At 55.9% G+C, this 20,272-nt stretch overlaps 1 protein-coding gene across 5 annotated transcripts in view; it reads right to left on the reverse strand.

Moving 5' to 3' along the window:
- Window positions 1-352: 352 nt before the first annotated feature.
- VIPR1 (vasoactive intestinal peptide receptor 1) overlaps window positions 353-20,272 on the reverse strand; it is a 33,065-nt gene continuing 13,145 nt past the window's right edge. For 2 of the 5 annotated variants that reach the window (XM_045529876.1, XM_045529874.1), the window contains exons 3-13: window positions 17,052-17,159; window positions 11,292-11,398; window positions 9,841-9,947; window positions 9,222-9,354; window positions 6,774-6,927; window positions 6,179-6,239; window positions 5,850-5,916; window positions 5,399-5,490; window positions 2,762-2,891; window positions 2,504-2,545; window positions 353-1,889 (exon numbers count right to left, since the gene is read on the reverse strand). In XM_045529876.1, coding sequence (XP_045385832.1) covers window positions 1,698-1,889; window positions 2,504-2,545; window positions 2,762-2,891; window positions 5,399-5,490; window positions 5,850-5,916; window positions 6,179-6,239; window positions 6,774-6,927; window positions 9,222-9,354; window positions 9,841-9,947; window positions 11,292-11,398; window positions 17,052-17,159 — 1,193 coding nt within the window. In that variant the 3' untranslated portion in view covers window positions 353-1,697. Of the gene's footprint in view, window positions 1,890-2,503; window positions 2,546-2,761; window positions 2,892-5,398; window positions 5,491-5,849; window positions 5,917-6,178; window positions 6,240-6,773; window positions 6,928-9,221; window positions 9,355-9,840; window positions 9,948-11,291; window positions 14,566-17,051; window positions 17,160-20,272 lie in introns of those variants that run through there. The other 3 variants (XM_045529875.1, XM_045529873.1, XM_045529871.1) reach the window with 3 other exon arrangements.

Here is a 20,272-nt window from a genome sequence, read left to right on the forward strand (position 1 = left end):
CAGGAAGCTCTGTCAGATGTTTTGTATTGATCCAAGACTAGAATGATCGCTTCTTGGCTGGACTTAGGGATTGGGGGACATAATGGAGACCGGGTCTAACTTCATCACACTCAGAAGAAAGAGGATACAACTTGAAAAGATGGGAGTTGAAGGCCCTCAGAACTGTGTGGTTCTCACATGGAAATGGGTGTGTGTGAGGAGGTTGCTGTCAAAAGCCAGAGGGGTGGTGACATCTGGCTTCAGCATTGCTGTGGACACCCCTCCTTGGGGTGGGGGGAGATTGCTGCAAGGTGAAAACTGGTTCCCATTTTAGGCCATGTGAGAACATCAACCACCAGGAGAACCAAGCCAATCCAAGCCAGTATTTATTGTCGCACAAGCCTGTGCAGTCCTGAGGGGACCATCTGGTGGGGGTGTGGGTAGGAAGCTGTGTGGCCACAGGGGTGAAGGGCAGACAGAGGATGCCATGAACTAACTCTTGTCCAGATGATACATGGGCTGAAGGACACCCCAGCCACACTCCAGGGAGGGTAGGGTGGGAACAGGGACTCAGGAATAATGGCAGTAACAATATGAGTGGTGATACAAATAGCCAAGAGGATCCAGCTGGTTACAGTATACAAAAGGTAGCAGTTAAGAGTCTGTGCTTTCACCTTTCCATCAGCCAGATCTGAGTTCAAATCCTGTCTGTGCGACAGGGGTGAGGTACCTGCTCTCTGTGAGACTGTTTCCTGATCCATGAAATAGGCACAGTAATTCCCACTTTGCTGGGTTGATTCGAGGATGAAGGGGCCCAGGAGCGCACGTCTCTGAGCCCGGTTACAATAGTTGGCACATAGGTGGGCAGCCAAGGAGGGCAGCTCTTGATCCCTGTTGCTTCCACAGCCTGTGGGATGCGTATGACTGGTGTCACTGATTGCACTTGACGGATGAAGCCGGATGGAGCTTGGAGAGCAGGTAGGCTTACTCCGAGACCTCAGCATTTGCTGGCTGCTGTCTCCTCACTTTCCGGAGGCCTCAGAGTTCCTCAGTCCGTGGGTTGCATTGTTCCAGCCACCAGACTGACGCTCCACTTCAGGGGGACTACAAAGGTAGCCGTGCTCCCCAAACCAAAACTCCGGGCAGACAGACTAACTCACTCACCTTGAGAAGCTGGTAGCTAAGAGGAGGGCACCCGAGGAGAGACCCGCATCTTCAGAGAGACGCCTGAATGGCAATGCTGAACCCACAGGAACTTGGCAGCGATGGTGAAACTTCAGGCACTGTCGGGGCTGGTGGTGGTGGCGGCCCTCCGGTGCAGGGCCTTTCTGCCCGCAGATCACAGCGTTGTTTGAGGGTGAGCGGTTGCTTTCCTCTGATTGGGCAGAAGAGCTACCAGGGGCGGAGTCAGGATGAAAGTATGCAGATTTCTTGCCCTTGATTGGAGGAGGGACCTCTAGAGGAGGAGTCTGATGACTAAGTCCCACCCCACATTCTCCAGGGGACCGGCTCCCAGATCTGCTACTTGCCTAGAAACGCACGAGGCCGGTGCGAGGGCCGCGTTCTCCAGGAGTGTCCGGATGCCCTGGGGGTTGGGGCAGCCTCCGAGCCCAGGGCTGGGGCTGGCCGCGCCCGGGGAAGGCCTCAGTCCCCAGCACCGGCCGGGGTGGGTGAGAGGGGGCGGGAGGGGCCGCCTTGGGCCCCTGGGCTCCTGGTGGTCAGACCAGGGAGACTTCGGCCTGAAAACTGGAGGAGCGGCGCGCGCCCGGGCTGACGCGGGTCAGCATGGACACCTGTGTGCTGCACGTGGCGCCGTTGCTGCCTCCCAATGGGTGCTGGTATTTGGGGCTCCAGCCTAGGACACCCTGCAGGTGCCAGCGCCGCCACTTCCGTCGCAGCTCCGCCTGCACCTAGGAGAGGGGAGGGTGGTTGCCCACTGCTGATTGGGCTTCTCTCGATTTAGGGTGCTGAGCCTGCCAGTCATATCCTCTTTGGGAAGTCTAAATGGAGAGACCCAGATGCTGCCTTGGGCAGTGCAGAGTTGGGACTGGGTTGGGGTCAAGGTCAAATCAAGGCCTTGGAGTGGGAGGAGGTGAGAGGAAGAGAGGATCAGAGAATGCAGTCCAAGGAGGGAGAGGGATGCTGCCTAGGGGCGGCTGTACACAGTTTTCCTTACCCTGGCCCTCCAGCTCACTTGAGCTCATCCAAGTGGATTTTTGTGCATTGTAACCAGGGCTCCACAGTAACTCAACCTTCACTTGCAGCGCCCCCCTCCCCCACTCTGCACACAGCCACTGAACTGGGTGTTTCTCAAACTCTAAGGCACACATGAGACCCCAGGGGTTTTTGTTAAAATGCAGATTCTAAGCCAGAAGGTCTGGGGTGGTCCCAGGGATTTGAATTTTTAACAAGGTCCTAAGTGACCCTGATGCTACTAGTGGAGCATCACAGTTGGAGTAATAAGGTTTAACCTGTCTTGCTCTGGACCCTGGGCCTGGGAGTTCAAGGTCTGGGAGGGGCTTACCTCACCATTGAGGAAGCAGTAGAGGATGGCCACCACAAAACCCTGGGGAGAAAGGGGACAGGAGAGGTGAGGTAGACAGGTCTCAGGAGCTCCCAACCCTAGCCCCACCCCTGTGTTCCCCTGGTTAAGGAAAGGGCTAAGCACAAAGTACTTAACCAATACTTAATACAGTGAAAAGACTGGAATCCGGTGGCAAGGCCCCAGGTTAATCCCCCTAAAGGCCAGAGGAGAATGTAGGCTTAAGTCAACAGTTCGTACCTGGAAAGACCCCACGATGAGCTCAAAGACCATTTTCGCTTCAGTCTTAAAGTTGTCGGGGAAGAAGGCAAACATGATGTAGTGCACTCCAAACAGGGGGATCAGCAGGAGCGTGGACTTGGCCAGTCTCCTGAGGACAGGGGAGGGGCAGGCCCTGGGTATGTGTGTCCACACGTGTGGATACGATAGGGCCTGGCATGGGAAGCTGGGAGCACAGAGATGGGGACACTGACCAGGATGTGTGAGAGGGACTGTTGGCTTCCCGAAATATTATGCCCACATATGCTCCAGTTCCATATCCGCAGTGCCTCTGCCCTCATGCCCACAAAGGGAAATGCTGTAGGGAAGCACGAGGGAGAAAGAACCCCCCTATTCTTGCTCTTCTGGAGGAAAGAGCATGCAGGAGGGGCCGGTAGGGGATGATGTATAACAGCGGATTTCAGCTAATGGAGAGATGTTCTCAGGTAACAAGAGATCGTGGTTCCGCCTCTCCTGGTCTCAGTTTCCCCAATCTGTATGATGGGGTAAATGCATGCTAAACATAGTCAAATTACAGAAACAGGGGCCCACTCTAAACTTGGAAGTGCTTTGGGTGCTATGAAGTGCAGTGCATTTACGAGAGAACATTCCCTACTGGGAATGAAGACTTCTGGGAAAGAAGTCTTTCTAATTGGGGTGCTGACCACAGGGCCACTTGGGAGGGTGATAGGTGCCCAAGTTTGTGCTTGCTCACCAGGGATGACCCAGGGTTAATCAGTGGAGTCCTCTGTCTTTGGCTTTTCTACTGTGTCCACTCCTCCAGGAGTTGCCACTTTTCTGTGGGGTTGCATCCCTCTCCCTATACCTCCCCATGCAATGCACACACTCTCAGTATGCTCTGAGGGACCAGCTCCTCCTTCACAGCCTTGTGTGTTCAGTAGGGTGGGCATTCACTCTAAATGCCCGCCCCTCTCCCATGCACAGAGTTCAGGCCTCCCAGCCACCTGACCTCATAGCTGGCCCTGGCAGTGTGAGCCGTGGTTCCCTGGCTGGGAGAGGTCTGGGTGCAGGGTGATTAAGGAGAGTCTCTGCCTCTATCTCTCCTGCCTTGGCAGTCAGGCCAGGGAGGCCTAGCCTGGGGCCTGAGGTCCCACAGCTGGCCCTGCCCTTCCCAGCTCTTCCCCGACCTGGTTCCCAGTCATGCGAAGATCCTGAGCACTGCCCACCCCTCCTTGGCTACAAACCTATCCTACATGCCAGAGACTGACAGATGGAGGCTTTCTTTAAATTGAAGGCTTATGGGGAGGTGGAGAGTGGGAGCTCACAGCCTCTCCTCGAGGAGCTCCATCTCCAGCTCCTCCCCCCTCCCCTGCCTGCTGACAGCTGTTTCCTTTCCATCGCACCCACATGGACCTGGCCATGACCATGACCAGCTCTCTTTGCCTCAGATTCAAGCCCTTTCAAACCTTCGTACATTGGGGGAAATAAGGCCCCATCAGCGAAGGAGAGGATGCGGGTGCACAGGCCAGATGTGCTGCCCCTCAGCAAACTGCAGACCCTCCAGGGCCCTTGCTTCTCAGACAGGAAGGGAAGCTCTGCCTACACACCCAGCAGGAGAGCATACTGTCACACCAGGAATGTGAGTCTTAGTCTCATCAGAGACAGTCACAGCATTCCAGAATAGAATCCTAAATCCAGCAGCTCGTGACATTCTAGCCGGGAATCTTAGAACCACAGCTCAGACTCCCTAGGGAGAAGCCAGGCCAAGAAGAACATTCTAGAACCTCAGGACTGGGAGGCCCTTGTGGGGTGTTCCAGGTTTGTCTTGTGTGCACAGCACTGCTACTCAATCTCTTGTTCCTGTCCGTGGGCATGCAGACCCTACTTGCCTTCCCATAGCCTCCCTTTTCACATTTTCATGTTTCTTTAGCTCTGCCTTCAAGCCCTGTGGCTCCCGTGAAAACATGCCTGTTTCCCCAGTCCTCCCAAGCACAGGGAACAGTCCTCACACCTTTCCAAGCACTGTCCCAAGAACACTGTGCCCCCTTCTCCCTGCCCATGGTGATGTGCTCCCAAACCCTGAGGAGGGGGGAGTGTGTATCAGTTTCCCCTCTGTAAAAAGGGGACAATTTTACAGGGGACTGTGTGGATGAAATGAGATGACGCAAGGAAACCCCTTAGCACATGTCTGGCATGTAAACTGCAGACACCATTATTATTATTGGGGAATATTGAGTCCTGAATGTGCTGCCTCATTGGTACACTGGGAGTGCCTCCAGGGCATTCCTCTGCTCTGCATTTATTGCACCCCCTTTCTGTGCCAGGTACATGCCAGGGACTGGGCACATGGTATGAATAAGACGCAGGTTGTCTCTGTCTTCTCGAGTCTCCTGGCTTGGCAGCAGATGCACACCTGGGAAGGATGCCAGGTAAGTGAGTGCAGAAGCAGACTTTGGCTCTGAGGGCAGCCTGCTGAGGGCAGGGCTGTGGCAGGGGACACTGGTGGGCTGAGCCAGGCCATGGTGGAGGTGGGCAAGAGCAATGTGGCTTTTTGGTGACTCTGGATGTTTAGGGTAGGGAGACTTCAAGGAGATGTGGGATGGGTTGAGCACCGGGGGTGGAGGTACTGGGGGATCAGAGCACTGGGCCCACACTCACGAGTATGGGCTGCTGTCACTCTTCCTGATATCTGGGGGCTGCAGTTTCTGAACCAGGATTCGGATGATGCAAATAAACAAGATGAAGTTCACCTAGTGGGTGAGGGCCCAAGATCGGGCAGTCAGAGACGGGAGGTTGGGGTGGCCAGTCCCCTGGGCTGCCGGCCTGGCTCCTTCCCCAGGGTCCTGCTGCCCCCATCTTCCCTCTTCCTTAGCTCTTCCCCTGTGGGCAGGTCATCCAGGGACTCTGCTTCGTGTCCCAAGGACTGGGTCCCCCAACCCGTTTACTCTAGAGAAAGAACTGATGGGTAGGGATGGGAGTGGCCCTGCATTAGGCATTGGGAAGCCTATGTTTCAGCTCTCACCCAGGCACTAATTTCCTGTGTGACCTGAGGTAAGTTGCCTCCCTCTGGGCCTCAGTTTCCCCATCTCCAAGTGGTTGGAGGCCTTACCAAGATGGAGGCGAGGATGGGGCCCTTTATGATCCACCACAATGGGGAGTCGATGGTGTCCCAGCATCTGAGCAGAGTATGGTGGGGAGAGAGAGAGAGGTTGTCCTCAGCAGAGTCAGCAGTCCTCTCCCTTGTCCCCGGCTCTGCCGCCGAGCCCTTTGGGAACTCTGGGCCCAGAATCTGTTGCTCCCCAGGTCCCTCTCCAGCCTCCCACTCTGGGCCAAGTGCTGTGGTTTGTCCACATGCCAAGCCTGGGTGGCACCATCAACCCACCCAGGGGATCTGTCCCCAGTGATGGCAGCCGGGGGGAACGGTGGGTGACAGCTCACCCATAATCCTCAAAATGGATCCTGGTGATGGTCCACACCATGGTGAATGTGCTGGGCACCCCTGTCAGGGCCAGGGGACAAAGAAAGAGAGAAAAGGGCATGGGAAACAGGGGTAGAGGGCATGAGGGAGAGATTTAGGAGGAGGAACCAGAGAACGGGAGAGAGAGAGAACAGGGTGGATATTCAGGGCTGCCATCTATGGTTGCCTAGGTTGTTCACTGTGCAAAGATGCTGCACTGAAATGGTGAAGGTATATGCCTGAGGGGCTGTGTCCACTCAGAGGGACATCTGTTTCTAATTTTGACAGAGTCACCTTATAGATTAGGTATGTTTCAGGGGCTGAAGGAGAAATGGAAGGATATTCACAGAATCTGTCCCATAGGTCAGCCCTGGGTGCAGCTGCCTGAGGACACCTCCCTAGGCTCAGACATTTGGGGGACTTTTCTCAACCCTTGGCCAAGATCCTTGTATACAGGCAGGACCTGCAGCCTAGGCAAGATCTAAGACTGCAGGCTGGGTTGGCACCTTCCCCTAGTGAGTTCCCCTGGCCTTGTCCCCTCTGTCCCCAGTTTGGCAGCCCTCCCTGGTACCATACCCCAGCCGATGAGTATGTACCCCCAGAAGTACTTCCTCTCGGAGAAGAAGGAGACGGCAAGCAGGGTGTGCAGGTAGAGGCCCTCCACCAGCAGCCAGAAGAAGTTGGCCATGACACAGTACTGGAAGAAGACCATGGCCGCCTTACAGCCCACCTGCAGGGGGAGGAGCAAAGAGAGGACTCACTGGGGCTAGAAGGGGTCTTTGACTGCCCACACCCCTGTCTGGAGGGACAAACCTAGTTACAGTGCAGCCAACTAAATCTCTTAGTTGTTTTGTATTATCTCCTTAAAAATGTACTCATTGGTTTTCTCATTATCCCTGATTTTAGATCATCTGATGCTTTGGGATAAGCTGGTGATTTTAATTATCCATCCATCAATTCATCATCTATCCATCTTTTCTTCTACATATCTATCCACCCATCTACTTGTACAATTATCCACCCACTCACCTATCCATTTATCGATTTAGTTACCCATCTATGCACTAGACATCCTCTACCAAGTCATCCATCTATCCATCTTCCATCCATGAATCCATCCCTCATCTATTCATTTCACTTATCTATCAGTCCTTACACCCATTCACCTATCTCTCTATTCATTTACTAACCCACCCACCCAGCCATCTATCCATCCATGCATCTATGCACCTACCCATCTAATGCATCCATTAGTCCACTCATGCATCCATCCACCTATCTTCCCACCCACCCCTCTACCCACCGTCTGTTCAATCTTCCTTGCTTTATCCATCTATTCTTCTGCCTACTCAGCTATTCACACATCTATTTACTCCACTAGCCACCAATCTGCCCATCCACTCACACCCCCATTCATTCATCTCATTCCAATTAGGATTGAAAGTAGCTGGAAGAAGTATGAGGGAGAATTCTTGCTTGAGTGTGCACGAGTCTGCTGAATGTGTGGGGGTGTGGGCTGTGGACTATTGAGTGAGGCCCAGGCAGAAGTGTGGAGCAGAGACGGACTGAGAAGAGGGCAGAGGAGGGGGAAGTAGAAGTGAAGGAAAGAAAAGGGGAGGGTGGCCATTCCTTCTGGGGGTCAGGGAGACCCCTGAGTAGGGTAGTCATGGGGCTCTGGGTGTCCCATCTGGCATGTTTGGAAGGTCTCTGGGCCCTCTGTTCCCTCCCAGAAAGTCTCCCATTTCAGATCAAGCCTAGATGCCTGTGAGCCAGGGCTTCAAGCCACCCTTCTCCAGGAAGCCCTCTAGCTTCCACGTCCCCCTGTACCCAGAACTCCAGTTCCCACCCTTCCTTCCTATACTCTTGTCTTTGAGACATCTTCAGAGAGACACTGCCCTTCCCCTCCCCTCCCCTCCCCTCCCTGTGGTAGGAAAGTCTTTCCTCAGGCTGTGCTTCAGTCCCTCCAGCTACAGGAGGGCTTGTGCCCTCCACCTTCCCCCCATTTGCTCTGCAAGAATAATTCAGCTCTTTAAGGTACAGGACAGTTACCTGTACTTTCACCATGTCTTAGAAAAGCTTCGCAGAGGTGCCGGTGAACTGGGAAGCCAGTCTCCACAGTTACCCTTAGCCAGTGCACTGGGGGCTGCAGGCTGTGCAGTGCTCACACTGCGCGTGTCTGACTTGGCCCCCAGGTCCTGCGATGGATCCTCTGAGGAGCTCTGGGAATGGCCAAGGTGGGTCCCTGGGTTTTCTCTCCCCCTTGTTGAGATGCCTGTGATTCCACTATCATAGGTTCCCTCTTTGGGGAGAAGGTACTACTGACCCCTGATATAGTGCATTGCTTCTGGGGTCACTCATGAAGCAATGAGTCACCATTCCACAAGGAATGGGTGGGAGCTAGGGCCGGTCTCAAGCTTCTGTCCTAGCTCACGGGCACTCAGTGAGGGGCCTTTAGCGCAGAATCACTTGGAGGTGGACCCCCTAGTGACTGGCAATGAATTCCTTATGTGGTCCCTTAACCTTCCTTCTGCAGGGGCAGAACAGAAGAGGAGGACCCACTCCAGATGGCAAGGGGAGGTCTGGGGAGTGGGAAGGGTGGCATGGTGAGCTGAGCCCTGGGGATGCAAACAGCAGACTCAGAAGGAATCTTGGAAGTCCTTGCACAGATGGGGAAACTGAGTAAGTCCCCCAAGGCCATACAGGAAGTTAGCAACTGGGGTGGGATGGGGCTCTGAGCTGTGGCTGTGAAGTGTCCCATTTCCCATCTGCTTTTCTCATTGGCAGGGGCAGGTCAGTAAGTTCCCAGATGTCTGAATGACATCTGCTGTTGCTGGGAGGGGAGTGGGATTTGAGGAGTTGCCAGGTGGGGCTGGGTGGGGGTTTGGCCACCTTGGACTGAGAGAGAGAAAGAGAGGGAGGGGGAGGAGGGAAGAGGGAGAGGGAGGGGCAGGAGGGGAAGAGGAGATTTTGGTGATTAAAGATGAAGGGAGACTGGGGAAGGTGGGCCATGGCGGGGGTCCTCACCGAGCCCCCAGAGCAGTGGTCCAATTCCCCGCTGTTGTAGAGGATCAAGTCTTTGATGAAGACTGCGGCAGCCCTCAAGATGAAGGATATGAAGAGGTTCATGTGGATGTAGTTCCGCGTGCAATGGAGCTTCCTGCATGGGGCGGGGCAGATCTGGGAGGCTGAAGGGACATCCACCCCCACCTCAGCCAACGTCATCCTATGCTCTGAGCAAGGGGTGCTGGGGAGCATGTGGCCTCCAGAGTGCAGGCTCTGCCTTGAAGGGGGACCCGTCCTGAGCTGCAGGCCTGCCCCCAGGAGCCCCATCCTCCTGTGCAGCTGGGCTTCTAAGCGCTTCAGCCTCCACTGTGGCCCTGCCCCAGAAGCCTCATTCCAGGGTGCAGGCCCCACCCTCTGGTCTCTACCCCCAGGTGCAGGGCCATCCTGTGGGGGACTAGGCTACAGCAGATGGAACACCTTGGCCACCTACCATCTCTAGGGAGGCTGGCCTGGCAGGGTGGCTTGGGCAGGGATTGTGACAGTGGAGGGGGCCAGGACATGCCTGGGCCAGTATGGGTTTGACCACTGGAGTGACACTTGCAGGTCTGCTTTGAGCCCGGTTGCTTGGGCTGGGCCTCACCTGAACAGGCTCAGGATAGCTGTGGCAACCAGAAGGGTGGCAAGGGACAGGCTGTAGCCAATGGTGTAGCCGGTCTTCACAGAACTGTAGAACATTTTCTGCTGCTGCTGGGGGAAGATGGGTAAGGACTTTGCGGGGATTTGGGGGGCTTGCACAGGCGGTATTGGCAGGGGTGCCCCAGCCTTGGCAGATAAGGCCCGGGGCTACCAAGAGCAGCTGAGGGGCATCCTTCAATCCCCTGACCCCCTAACAGCCCAGTTGCCACGGACAGGACAGGACCGCATCTCAGGGCGGGAGTGGGGGTTGAATTCACTCTGTCCTTGCTTCTTCACGAGGGGTAAGTCATTGAGGGAAAGAGTGACGACCTCATGCATTCCATGTGCTCATTGGCTCCTTCTGCAGCTCTGTGCCAACTCTGGGCTCAGCACCCTAGGGGACCCCCATGAGGCCCTCTCTCTGGAGGCTCACAGGGAGTGCAGAATGTTAAATATGACCCCGGGGCTAATTTCCCACTTTGGGCTCTCAGGGGCTGGTGTCAGCAGGATCAGGGCAAAATGGCCTTTCTAGGGGAACAAGGTTGGGCCCCAGGGGCTTCTTGCTTGGTCCCTCTCCCGATGCCCTCCCCATGGACACACGGACAGAACAACAGCCACCGGGCAAGCCCCTCCTTCCTCTCCACCTCCCACACCCTGCCCCAGCAGAGGCAAGCAGTTAAGAGGGATTTAGGGGAATTAGGGCCTAAGGCCCCAGTGGGCTTCAAAGGCCTCTGAGAAATCGCTGCTGCCTTGCGGGGAGTGAAAGCCCTGTGCGGGAAGGGTGGGGCAGATGTCATCATAGACAGACACACATGCGTTTATACCCCAAAGCGGTGAGGGGCTCCTGGCTGAGGACCCCAGTTATACTCTAGCCTCCCCATCTATATCACTACCCGGCTCCCCAGGTCCTCACAGAGACCACCTGTGCTCAACCTGCTGCAGAGGCAGATCCCTGTCCAGGGACTGAGGACAACAGGTCCTGTTCCTGTCTCTGTCCTTGTCCCTGTCCCTGATTGGCTTTTGAGTATCTGAGGCTGGCTTCTTCTAGGACCCACACCTCAGTTTCCCCTCTGGATGTGACAGGGTGATGGTATCTGCCGGCCTTGCCACCTCCAGGACTGGAGCGGGGCTCCCACCAGCCAGTCTGGGGGGCCCCCGGCCTGGGGATGCTGCTTTTGCTGCTCTGGGGACCCCCTCCTGTGCATCATCCTCATGAAAGCCTCCTCCCACTCCCTGTCAGGGGCAGCCAGGGGATCAGCCTCCAGAAAGGCAGGCCTGGAGAGGGAGGAGGCTTGAGGAGGGCGGACCCGGGAGTACAGGCTCCCACACAGACAGCAGCCGTCTGTGGGCAGGGGTGAAAGGTGCCCAGGTGGGCCAGGTGCTCTGCAGGCGGGGTAGGGGTGCACTGAGGCCCACCTCATGCAAATTTGATGCCTTGTCATCCAAGCCACAGGCAATCGGGTAGGGGCCGGGCTCCAGGTGTGTCCAGCCTTCATCGGTGCAGCTGCGGCTCACGTTGTGGCCTGGGTCGGGGGCAGGGGCAGGGAGGAGGGAGGCTGAGGCTGGGAGCAGGGCTGGTCCCTGGAGTAGGCCACGGAGACCTGGCTGTCTGTGTGCTTGGCACAGGGCAGAGGACTCAGGCCTGCTCCCCCCAGCCCCGGTGCTGTCAGACTCCAGCTGCCTGGACACCCAGGGCACCACGGGGCACCTGGGGCAGGGAGGAGCCCCTGCAGGGCTGCCAGGGGACCCTCCTGCACAGATGACAGAAGCAGAGCAGGCATTCCTGGGCTCATTCCTACCCCTGCCATGGTCTGAACCTGACCCCAGGTACAACATAAACTCTGATCCTTGTCACAGACTGCCTGGATCCTTGTCACAGAAGGATCCCTGACCCTTGCCGTGAGCTGAATGCTGAACCTCGTTCAGCTGGGGCCACAGCTGGGGTGGGGGCGCGTGTCTGCCTCGGCCTGCGGGGCTGGGATTCCTCCCACACCTGGGGGAGCTCAGATGTGCTGCTGGAGAGGCCCCCAAGTGTGGCTATGGGCGTGGGGGCTGGAGGACGCCTGATGAGGGTGCAGATCTGGAATCCTCGTAGGTGGAGAAGCAGGCAGTTCCCGCAGGGGCACCTGCCCAGGCAGGGGTGCGTGAAAGGGGAACGGGGCAGCACAGCACTGCAGGAGCTTTGGGTAGAAACCAGTTGAGGCTGGAGCTACAGGGCAGCGGCACTCTCCACTGTGCTTGCAGGCTAAAGGCCGCAGCAAAGGGACAGGGCTACTCAGGAGGCACGTGAGGTGAGGGGTGTCACCAAGGCTCCCCACTCTCCAGCCCTGGGGAGTGTCCTCTCCCCTGAGGGAGGGGAGGGGTTGAATGGGCAAGGGTGAGGGAGAGGATTACTCATTCATCACCGGCACTGTCACCACCGTTGTCAGCTTCGTGCGTCAGTTTTTGAGGACTTTTCACGTGCTGGTGCTGCACAGATCACTTTAGGCACATCCCGTTTAATCCCTTCACCATCCACCAAGCAAGGTAAGTGCGTTTCACAGCTGAGAAGTGGAGGTCCCAAGAGGTGGGTCACTTGCCCCAGGCCACACAGAGAGGACAAGATAGAGCTGGTCTGGTCTCGAGTCTTCCCAGGTAAGCTTGGCCTCGCCTGCACTGAGGTGACCTGAGGACTTGCTTCGGTGTCCAGGTGCAGAGCTTTGGGAGGGGTCAAGCTGTCCTGTGAGCTCAGGGAGGGTCACTGTGCACGTGTGTTTGATATTTCCAAACTTTGCATTGTGCCAGGAATATGCCAGATGTTCCATGTTCACTGTTTCTGTAAATTGTGGCAACCCTTTGAAAGAGGCCTTATTCCCCTATTTTATGGAGATGAACTGAGGGATGGCTGGGGCTGGGGGAGGACAGCCAGGAAAGAGCAGCCCAGGGCTGGCTCTATCTCCACTGCGTGGCCCGGGGAAGGCAGGGAAGGACCTTGCCGAAGAAGGGGCATTGGGCTGGGCCAGTTTCCTGCCTTGGCAGCCCCTTTTCTTCCCCGGGGTTCCCAGCCACATCGGGGCAAGAGGCTCCAAGGTGAGGAGAAGGGTCTTAGCTGCCCCTACCCAGCCCTCCCAGCTTCCCACCATTGCAGCCTGAGGTGGGCCTGGCTCGGAGCCCTCAGTCCAGCCCCTCTTCAAACTGCAGGCCCGGCCCCAGCCTCAGCTCTCAGGAGCTCACGCGGGCTCTGAGGCCATGGCTCCACCCCAGATCCGATTCTTTTGGGGACTTCCCCCCACCAGGGTCGGGTGGGTCAAAAAGAGGGATAAGGCCCAAATCAACCAGCTGTGAGCTGGGCCTCTAAAGCTCCGGCTTCCTATTCTCCAGAGGGACCAGAGCTTCATGAGGCCAGGCACCGTGACAAAGCGAGCACCTGGCATCGTGAATTACGCTAGCAGCATAACTGCTATGACTCATCAGCACCTACACAACCTACACGGCAGCTTCACATGCTGTGTGTGTGTGAGTGTGTGAGTGGGGTGGCAGGGTAAACATTAATGTGTTAAGGCTAGCGATCAGGAGTTTTCATTTGTCCCACTGAAAGGTGGGGATCCCCAGGCTAAGAGAAGTGAGGTGACTTGGCCACGGTCGCAGCAGGCCTGGGATGCAGACCAAGACTCCAGATCTTCCTGGGCTCCCAACAGTGGCCAAAGGGGCACCCTTGGAGCCCTGGCTGCCGTCGATGGTGGGCAGGGGACAGGATGGGGGGTCATCTTCAGGGCTAGATGGCTTCTTTGGGGAGGCCTGGGACTGTGGTCCAGGCCTCAAAGCGAGCTGCTCTCTAGGAGATCCCAAAGGCGGTCACCATGGGACCCAGAGAAGCAGCCAAGAGTTTCTCTCCAGGGTGGGCCTGGGAAACTGCAGGCCCTGTGTCTGTGGAGAGGGATATGGAGGGCAGGAGGGAGGTGGCAAGGGACTTTAACCCCGTGCTGGGAGGGGCACCTCCATTCTCCCAGTCTCCTCCCACTCACCATGTGTCAAAGAGCGGTCACGGCCCCTGCTCCTCCCTGGGCTTCTCCACCTCCTGAAAAGCACCACTCAGTGACTGGAGCCAGAAACTGGGGGGTCATTCTCTCCTCACTCCCTTCCCCTCTCCCCCATCTGTCACCAGTCCTATCCCAGACTCTCTTCCCTCAACACCACCACCATCTCATTTCCCCTGCATTAGGTAGGAGCCTCTGGATGGTCTCCCTGCTTTCCTACCCCTGTCCCCCAAGCAGCTGGGAGGATAGTTCTCACACCCAGGCCTGACCACGGAGCCCTCCTGCTGAAATTCCTCCCATGCGCCCCATCCCAGCCAGCAAGGGCAAGCTTCTTAGTTGGCACGGAGACTTCCTTATCCATGGCATCGTGACGCAGGTGGTGGGGAGAGGAGGTGTCCCGTAGACTCCACAGACATGGTGAGAATTGATGTCTATTGAGTTTTCTCAACCAAAATAGCCATCCTACTTTTTATTCTAAAAAAAAATCTCTTTATCCACTCTCACTGCAGGTATGAGTAACAACAACAGAAAAAATGTCTCTCTAAATATTTGAAGATAAAAACACCGCAGATCTGCAGACTGCAAAGTAAAGAAGTGAGCCACCATGAACGCTTTGGTGCGTTCATGAGCAATCCCTTGCCTGGCCAGGCCACCTCCTCCAGGTGTTTCCTCCAGCCGGGGTAGATGACTTCTTCCTAAACCCCCATGATTTTTATCATCTGTAAGCTTCCCTCAGCTTTGCCTGTAGAACCAGGTCTCTTCCTGGGGGGATACTCCTTCCCCAGTCCTGTTATCCAAAGACATGGGAGTCAGCGTGGGCATCATCCTACCCTACACTTGCAAACTTCTCTCTTTGGAATTTAAGGTCAGTTGCTCACACCTTCTTCATCTATTAGTAGTTACTCAGGAAAACACCCTCTTGCCTCTACATTTTGAAACCCTAATCACAGTCTTCTATTTCTCTCCACCGTTTTCAGAGACTAGGCCCACCAAGTGTAGCTGTGCAGGTTGTTCACTGCACAAGGGCATCTGGCCGATGGCCACGGGGGCAAAAACCTACTTCATATTCAGCTTGCCACTTTGGGCTGTGGGCTCTAGTGAGAGGCTGATTCTTCTGGAGCAAGGGCTGACGTTTTCTCATCTGCACAAAGGCACCGTGTGGACCCCACTGATGCTGGCAGCCTCAGGGTTAGCCAGACAGGGGGCTGGAGTCCAGGTTCTCAAGTGAAGGAGCTGCCCTGGCACATTCCAGCAGGGACAGAAGGAAGAACCGTTGGGAGGAATGCAGTTAGCAGAGTGTCAGGGAGGAAGGCAATTAGCAGGTGCTTCCAGGGATCTGAGAGAAGGCTGGTTCCCAGGCTCTGCTGATGGTCTGTGCTGTGAGACCTGCCAGAGGAGCCCCTCTCGGACCTGCTCAGGCACTGGGTCCCCCTGGTGGAGGGCTGGGCCAGTTGGGCGCCAACCTGGACCATGGCACTGCCTGTGACTGTTTCCAGACTCCTCAGGAGGGCTTTGAGGTCTGTCCTTCACCAGTGAGGGCACAATACCAAGCACTGCGGGGAAAACTGGCCCATCCCAAAGAGACTATTTGGTCCACCTCCCACCCCCACTTTACAGAGAGACGGGGGTCCAGGGAGGAAAGGCCGCCTGGAGTGAGAGGCAATCGAGTCTTTTTGCTCACTCCTTGAATCCTTATCTAAGGCTGCTCCTTATAAGTACCCCCTACCCAGACCTGCTCCTCCTTCAGTCCTCCCCACCCAGTCCTGCTCCTCCCTCAGTCCTCCCACACAGACCTACTCCTCATAAGTCCTCCCCATCCAGACCCACTCCTCCCTCATCCCTTCCCACCCAGTCCTGCTCCTCCTCAGTCCTCCCCACCCAGTCCTGCTCCTCCTCAATCCTCCCCACCCCGTCCAGCTCTTTCTTCCCTCCAGCTCATTAAACCTAGACCTGGGAGAGAGAGGGGAACCCTTGATTCCTCCCTCTCTCCCCCTCGCTCTCCCCCAAGCCCTCCATAGACAAATCTCCCACTTTTCTCCTCCACCACACTCTCTACCAGAATCCGAGCCATCATCCTTGCTCACCTGCCTTGTGATTGGGTTTCCCATTTACACTCCTAGAATCCTTCCTTCTCACAGAAACTGGAGTTATCAGTTAAAAACCTAAATCGGACTGTGTCAGTTTCCTGCTTAAAACCCCGCCAGAGGCTTCTCACTGGACTTAGGAAAAAAACCAAGTATTCGGCTCAGTCTGGCAGGCCCTGCATAGCCTGGGCCCCGTCCCTGCCCCTTCTCTCCCCTCTCCTCCTCCCCTGCGCTCTCTGTGAATGCTTGTTCCGCGGGCTCTGCGTTCTCTCTCTCAATTGTCCGCCTGCCTAGGATCTTTTTCTCGTGGTTCCGTCTCACCTCCAGGTCTTTGGACGGCACCCGAGGTGTCTGTCACCTCCTCAGAGGTGTTCATGAACACCGGCCTTATGTCGTTCCCACCCTCCTTTTTCTCTCCCCCAGCACTTCTTATTGTTTAGGATACATTTGTTTGTTTTCTTACTAAACATCTCTCCAACTAGAACGCTAGCTCCCCAAGAGCAGCCTGGGGGCTGTTGTGTCCCCTCCCCACCATGCTTGTGCAGCCCAGTGCCTGGCACTCCAGGGCTGCTCACTCGCTGTGTGACAGAATGACCGAATGTATGTCGTAAGCCTCTTTAAGCCCTAATGGCAAGAAAGCCCACTTCCTGAAGGGGCTCCCCTTCTTCTTTTCTGCCTCATATGTGAACATTCATTTAAGCAGAACGTGACGGCGTGTGTAAGCAGAGCCCCAGAGGTCACTGGCTCCAGGCAGTGAAAGACTGAATCATGACCAGCCCAAGGCAACAGGAACATGGGAGCCATAATGTAATCAAGTGCCTGTCAGTCAATCAGTTATCAATTGTTGAGCAAATATTTAGCGAGCCTTTCCCACAGGCTTATCTGTATGTGAAGAGCTAATCAAATCCCATGAGTCCTTCAGAGGCCCAGTGCCATGGCCTTCTCTGCCAGCCCCCCAGGCTGCAGCCCCTTTGGCCACTTTCCTTTGCCTGTCCTCCTCCTTGAGAGGTGAGTCCCCACTCCAGGCGGCCCGCTCACATCACCCCAGCTCCCTCCCTTCAACCTGGGGCTCCTACCTTGAATGGGGGAGAAGAGCGTGAAAATGGCGGGGCAAGCCAAGACGACCACCTGGCCCTGAGGGGTGGCTGGCCAGCAGGTGAGGTTGTCCCACATCTTGCTGCAGCCTGTGGGGTGAAGGCAGAGGACACAAGGGTCAGCATGGTCACTAGGTGTCTCCAGCCCTGGGGCCTGAGCCCAGAGGCACCCACTCTCTTCCTCCTGCCACCAGGCTCCCACCTGAGACTCAGGTCTCAGAGGGGAGGCACGGCCCTGCCCAGGCTATATTGGGCCTGTCTTGACAGGGAGGCAGGGAGAGGTGGCACGACTATAGCTCCTCGGTCCTCAGTGAGGGATGGAGCACCCCCCATCACTGGCGGGGGGGAGGGTTATTTGTTGCAGCAACTGAGGGGCCTCACCTGGCATTTGATGGACAGGCACCAGGGATGCCAGGCAGGCAACCTGGATGGTCCTGCACAGTGATGAACTGTCTCACGTTCTGCCTGGCTTTCAGATGAGCCACTGCAAATTTGTGTAGATGAAAACCTTTCGTAATGACCACGGCCTGGACTCTTACTCGTTTCACATATAAACACAAGGTAGCCATTGCACAGGTTTGACATACATGAAGTTTTCCAGGAATGCAACCACTGAGTAAAGGGAGCCAAGACTGTGCTTTATTTTGTTCGGAACTTTCCTGAGAGTTGTTCAACGTTTTGGAAAATCATGTTACCTACAGCAGAGCTGCCTGTAATATTTGAGTCACTGATACAACCGCCCGCACATGTCAATCTACATTTATAGGTCTCACATTCCCGGAATTTATATTTATAGGCACAACCTACAGACTACATCTTCTTTTAGTGCAATCATGCCTGAACGTGTATGCAGTATTTTATTAGAAATTACTTGCCTTTTAATTATTCTTTCACATAACAGCTAGAACATCACTTTTTATAAAAGTGAATGAGCGTGTGTCCTGAATTTCGTTTTATGACAGTATAGGAGGCATTAGAAAAAGTCTGTTATAAAAACAAGGTGTTGGGCTAATGAGTATATTGGGGTATGGCTAGTTCTTGAGCAACACAGGTGCTCAGCAGCCCTGGCCAGCAAAGCTCAGATTGTGAATTGTGACGGTGGGGGTGTTGTCAGAGAGTGAGCTCAGAGAAAATTGCGTCACAGGCTGTGTTCTGCACCATGTAGCTATTCACCTTGCAGAGCCTGGCCAGGGACGGGTGCTCAGTGGGGTTCCTAAGGGTCTGCTTTAAGGGCAGACGCAAATGCCACGCTTTTGCCTGTTCAAGAGCTGAGTGCCCCTGGAGGACTAAGACTACTCTGGACCCCCTCCCTTGAGGGAGACTTAATTGTCTCTTTGCAATCCTGCCAGTCCTTAGATTTGCTCAGGAAACCCAACCCCTGAGCCAAAGTCAACGCCAGCTGGGCCAAGCCCAGCCCAGCCCAGGTCCGAAGGTTCACGAGTTCCCAAGAGGGGAGTCTGGGAAGAGGAGGTGGAGGGATGTCCTCACTTGGGGAGCAGCCTCAGCACTCTGAGTGCTGGAGTGGGCTGGCAGAGGGGAGGGGTCCCTTCTGGGGCTGCAGCAGTCGGGCGGTGCCTGCAGCTGAAGGCTGAGGAGGACCCCCGCATCCTCAGGGCCTGGCCGAAGAGTACGGCCTCCCTTCCTCGTGGACCCCAACCATCTCCACCCCAGGCTGTCCTGAGGGCTCTGTGGTGTCACCCTGGCTGCCAGTCCCTCTCCCATTCTGTGCCAGCTCTCTGGAGGCCATGTAGGGGCCCTTCAGACCAGTCAAATCCTGCTCATGGTTCAAGACTCTGTTATTGTAATAATAGCAAACACTTACATAGCCTTTGTGTGTGCCAGGCACTGCTCTAACCACTTTAAATGAATGACTTATTTAACTCTTCTGTTTCACAGCGGGGGACACTGAGGCACAGAGCAATTAGGCAACTAGTCCGAGGTCCCACCGCCGGTGAGTGGCGCGGCCTACGCACAGCCTCCCTCTCCTCCTGGCCAGGAGGGCTCAGTGTCATTTCTCTGGGAATTTTGTTGCTGCTGGACTTTGTTTACCCTTCTCTGACAGTGCTGGGCACACCCTGTTTTGTAGGCCAGCTATTGTTTCTGAGTCCCGGCCAGGTTCGGACTCTCTGAATCTCCAGCCGCCGGCACAGGTTGGGGAGCAGATTTGGGGCTGGGTCTCTGGCCCTGAGCTCTCCTTCACCAGGGGTGGGACAGAAGAGAAGGGGACTGGGCTCTGCCCTTGGGGAGGCCACACTTGACCTCAAGGAATCTCAGCGCAACCGAGGCTGGGCTGTGAACTGCACTGGGTCAGTGAGCAGGGCAGTGGGCCGGGCAGGGGAGCCAGGGAGGAGAGGCCAGTCTGGGGGATGTGGTGAGGGGAGGCCCTACAGGAGCCAGGGCAGGGCTGGTTTGCTAAGGCAGCAGGGTTGGGGTGACAGCAGCAGAGGGGGTGACAGCCATGAAAATATTTAGTGTCTGGACTGGCCTGTTGTCCTGGGCTGGGCCCTGGGAGTATTTTGGGTGTGCTTGCCGCAGGGAGACCTCACAGGCTCCAAGACACACGTCACCAGGCCCATAGAGACGCCGGGCCCAGGGTGGCTGTGTGTGCCCATTAGGGACTGTGACCCCAAAAGGAAAGCCCAGCCCCAAGCCTGGGTGGGGGATGGTGAGGCCAGGTGGGGTGAGCCTCTGCTGTGTCATTTCATAGACTTGTGTGCACACAAACACACACACTGACATGTACTTCTAGGCACACGGAACCCCAGACACACATGCAGACATACATACCTGTACACTTATCTGGACATGGGAAGACCACGGACACAAGCAAACAGCACACAGAGACACACAACCCACAGAGACATGCGTGCATAGGGACAGACATGTCTGGGCGTACCACCAGCATTCACACTGATGGGCACACGCCCAAACTGACACGCAGCACACCAGGCGGACACGTCTAGCCATGTGCGGGCCTAAGTAGACACACACTCCCGACTCACAACGACAGAGTCAGACACAGAGTTACAGAGACACCGGCCCGGACAGACGTGGGCCAGGAGCACACACCTGGTTGTGCACGAACATACAGAGAGCCCTACACGGCCATGGGCAGACCCATGGCGCCTGACCCATGCCTGCCTCCTCTGGATCCCAGGCTGCTGGTGACAGGCTGTTGGCACCCAGCAGGCATGCTGTGCCAG

This window comes from Lemur catta, chromosome 18 (assembly GCF_020740605.2).
Source record: "Lemur catta isolate mLemCat1 chromosome 18, mLemCat1.pri, whole genome shotgun sequence".
In the NCBI taxonomy this organism is placed as follows: Eukaryota; Metazoa; Chordata; class Mammalia; order Primates; family Lemuridae; genus Lemur; species Lemur catta.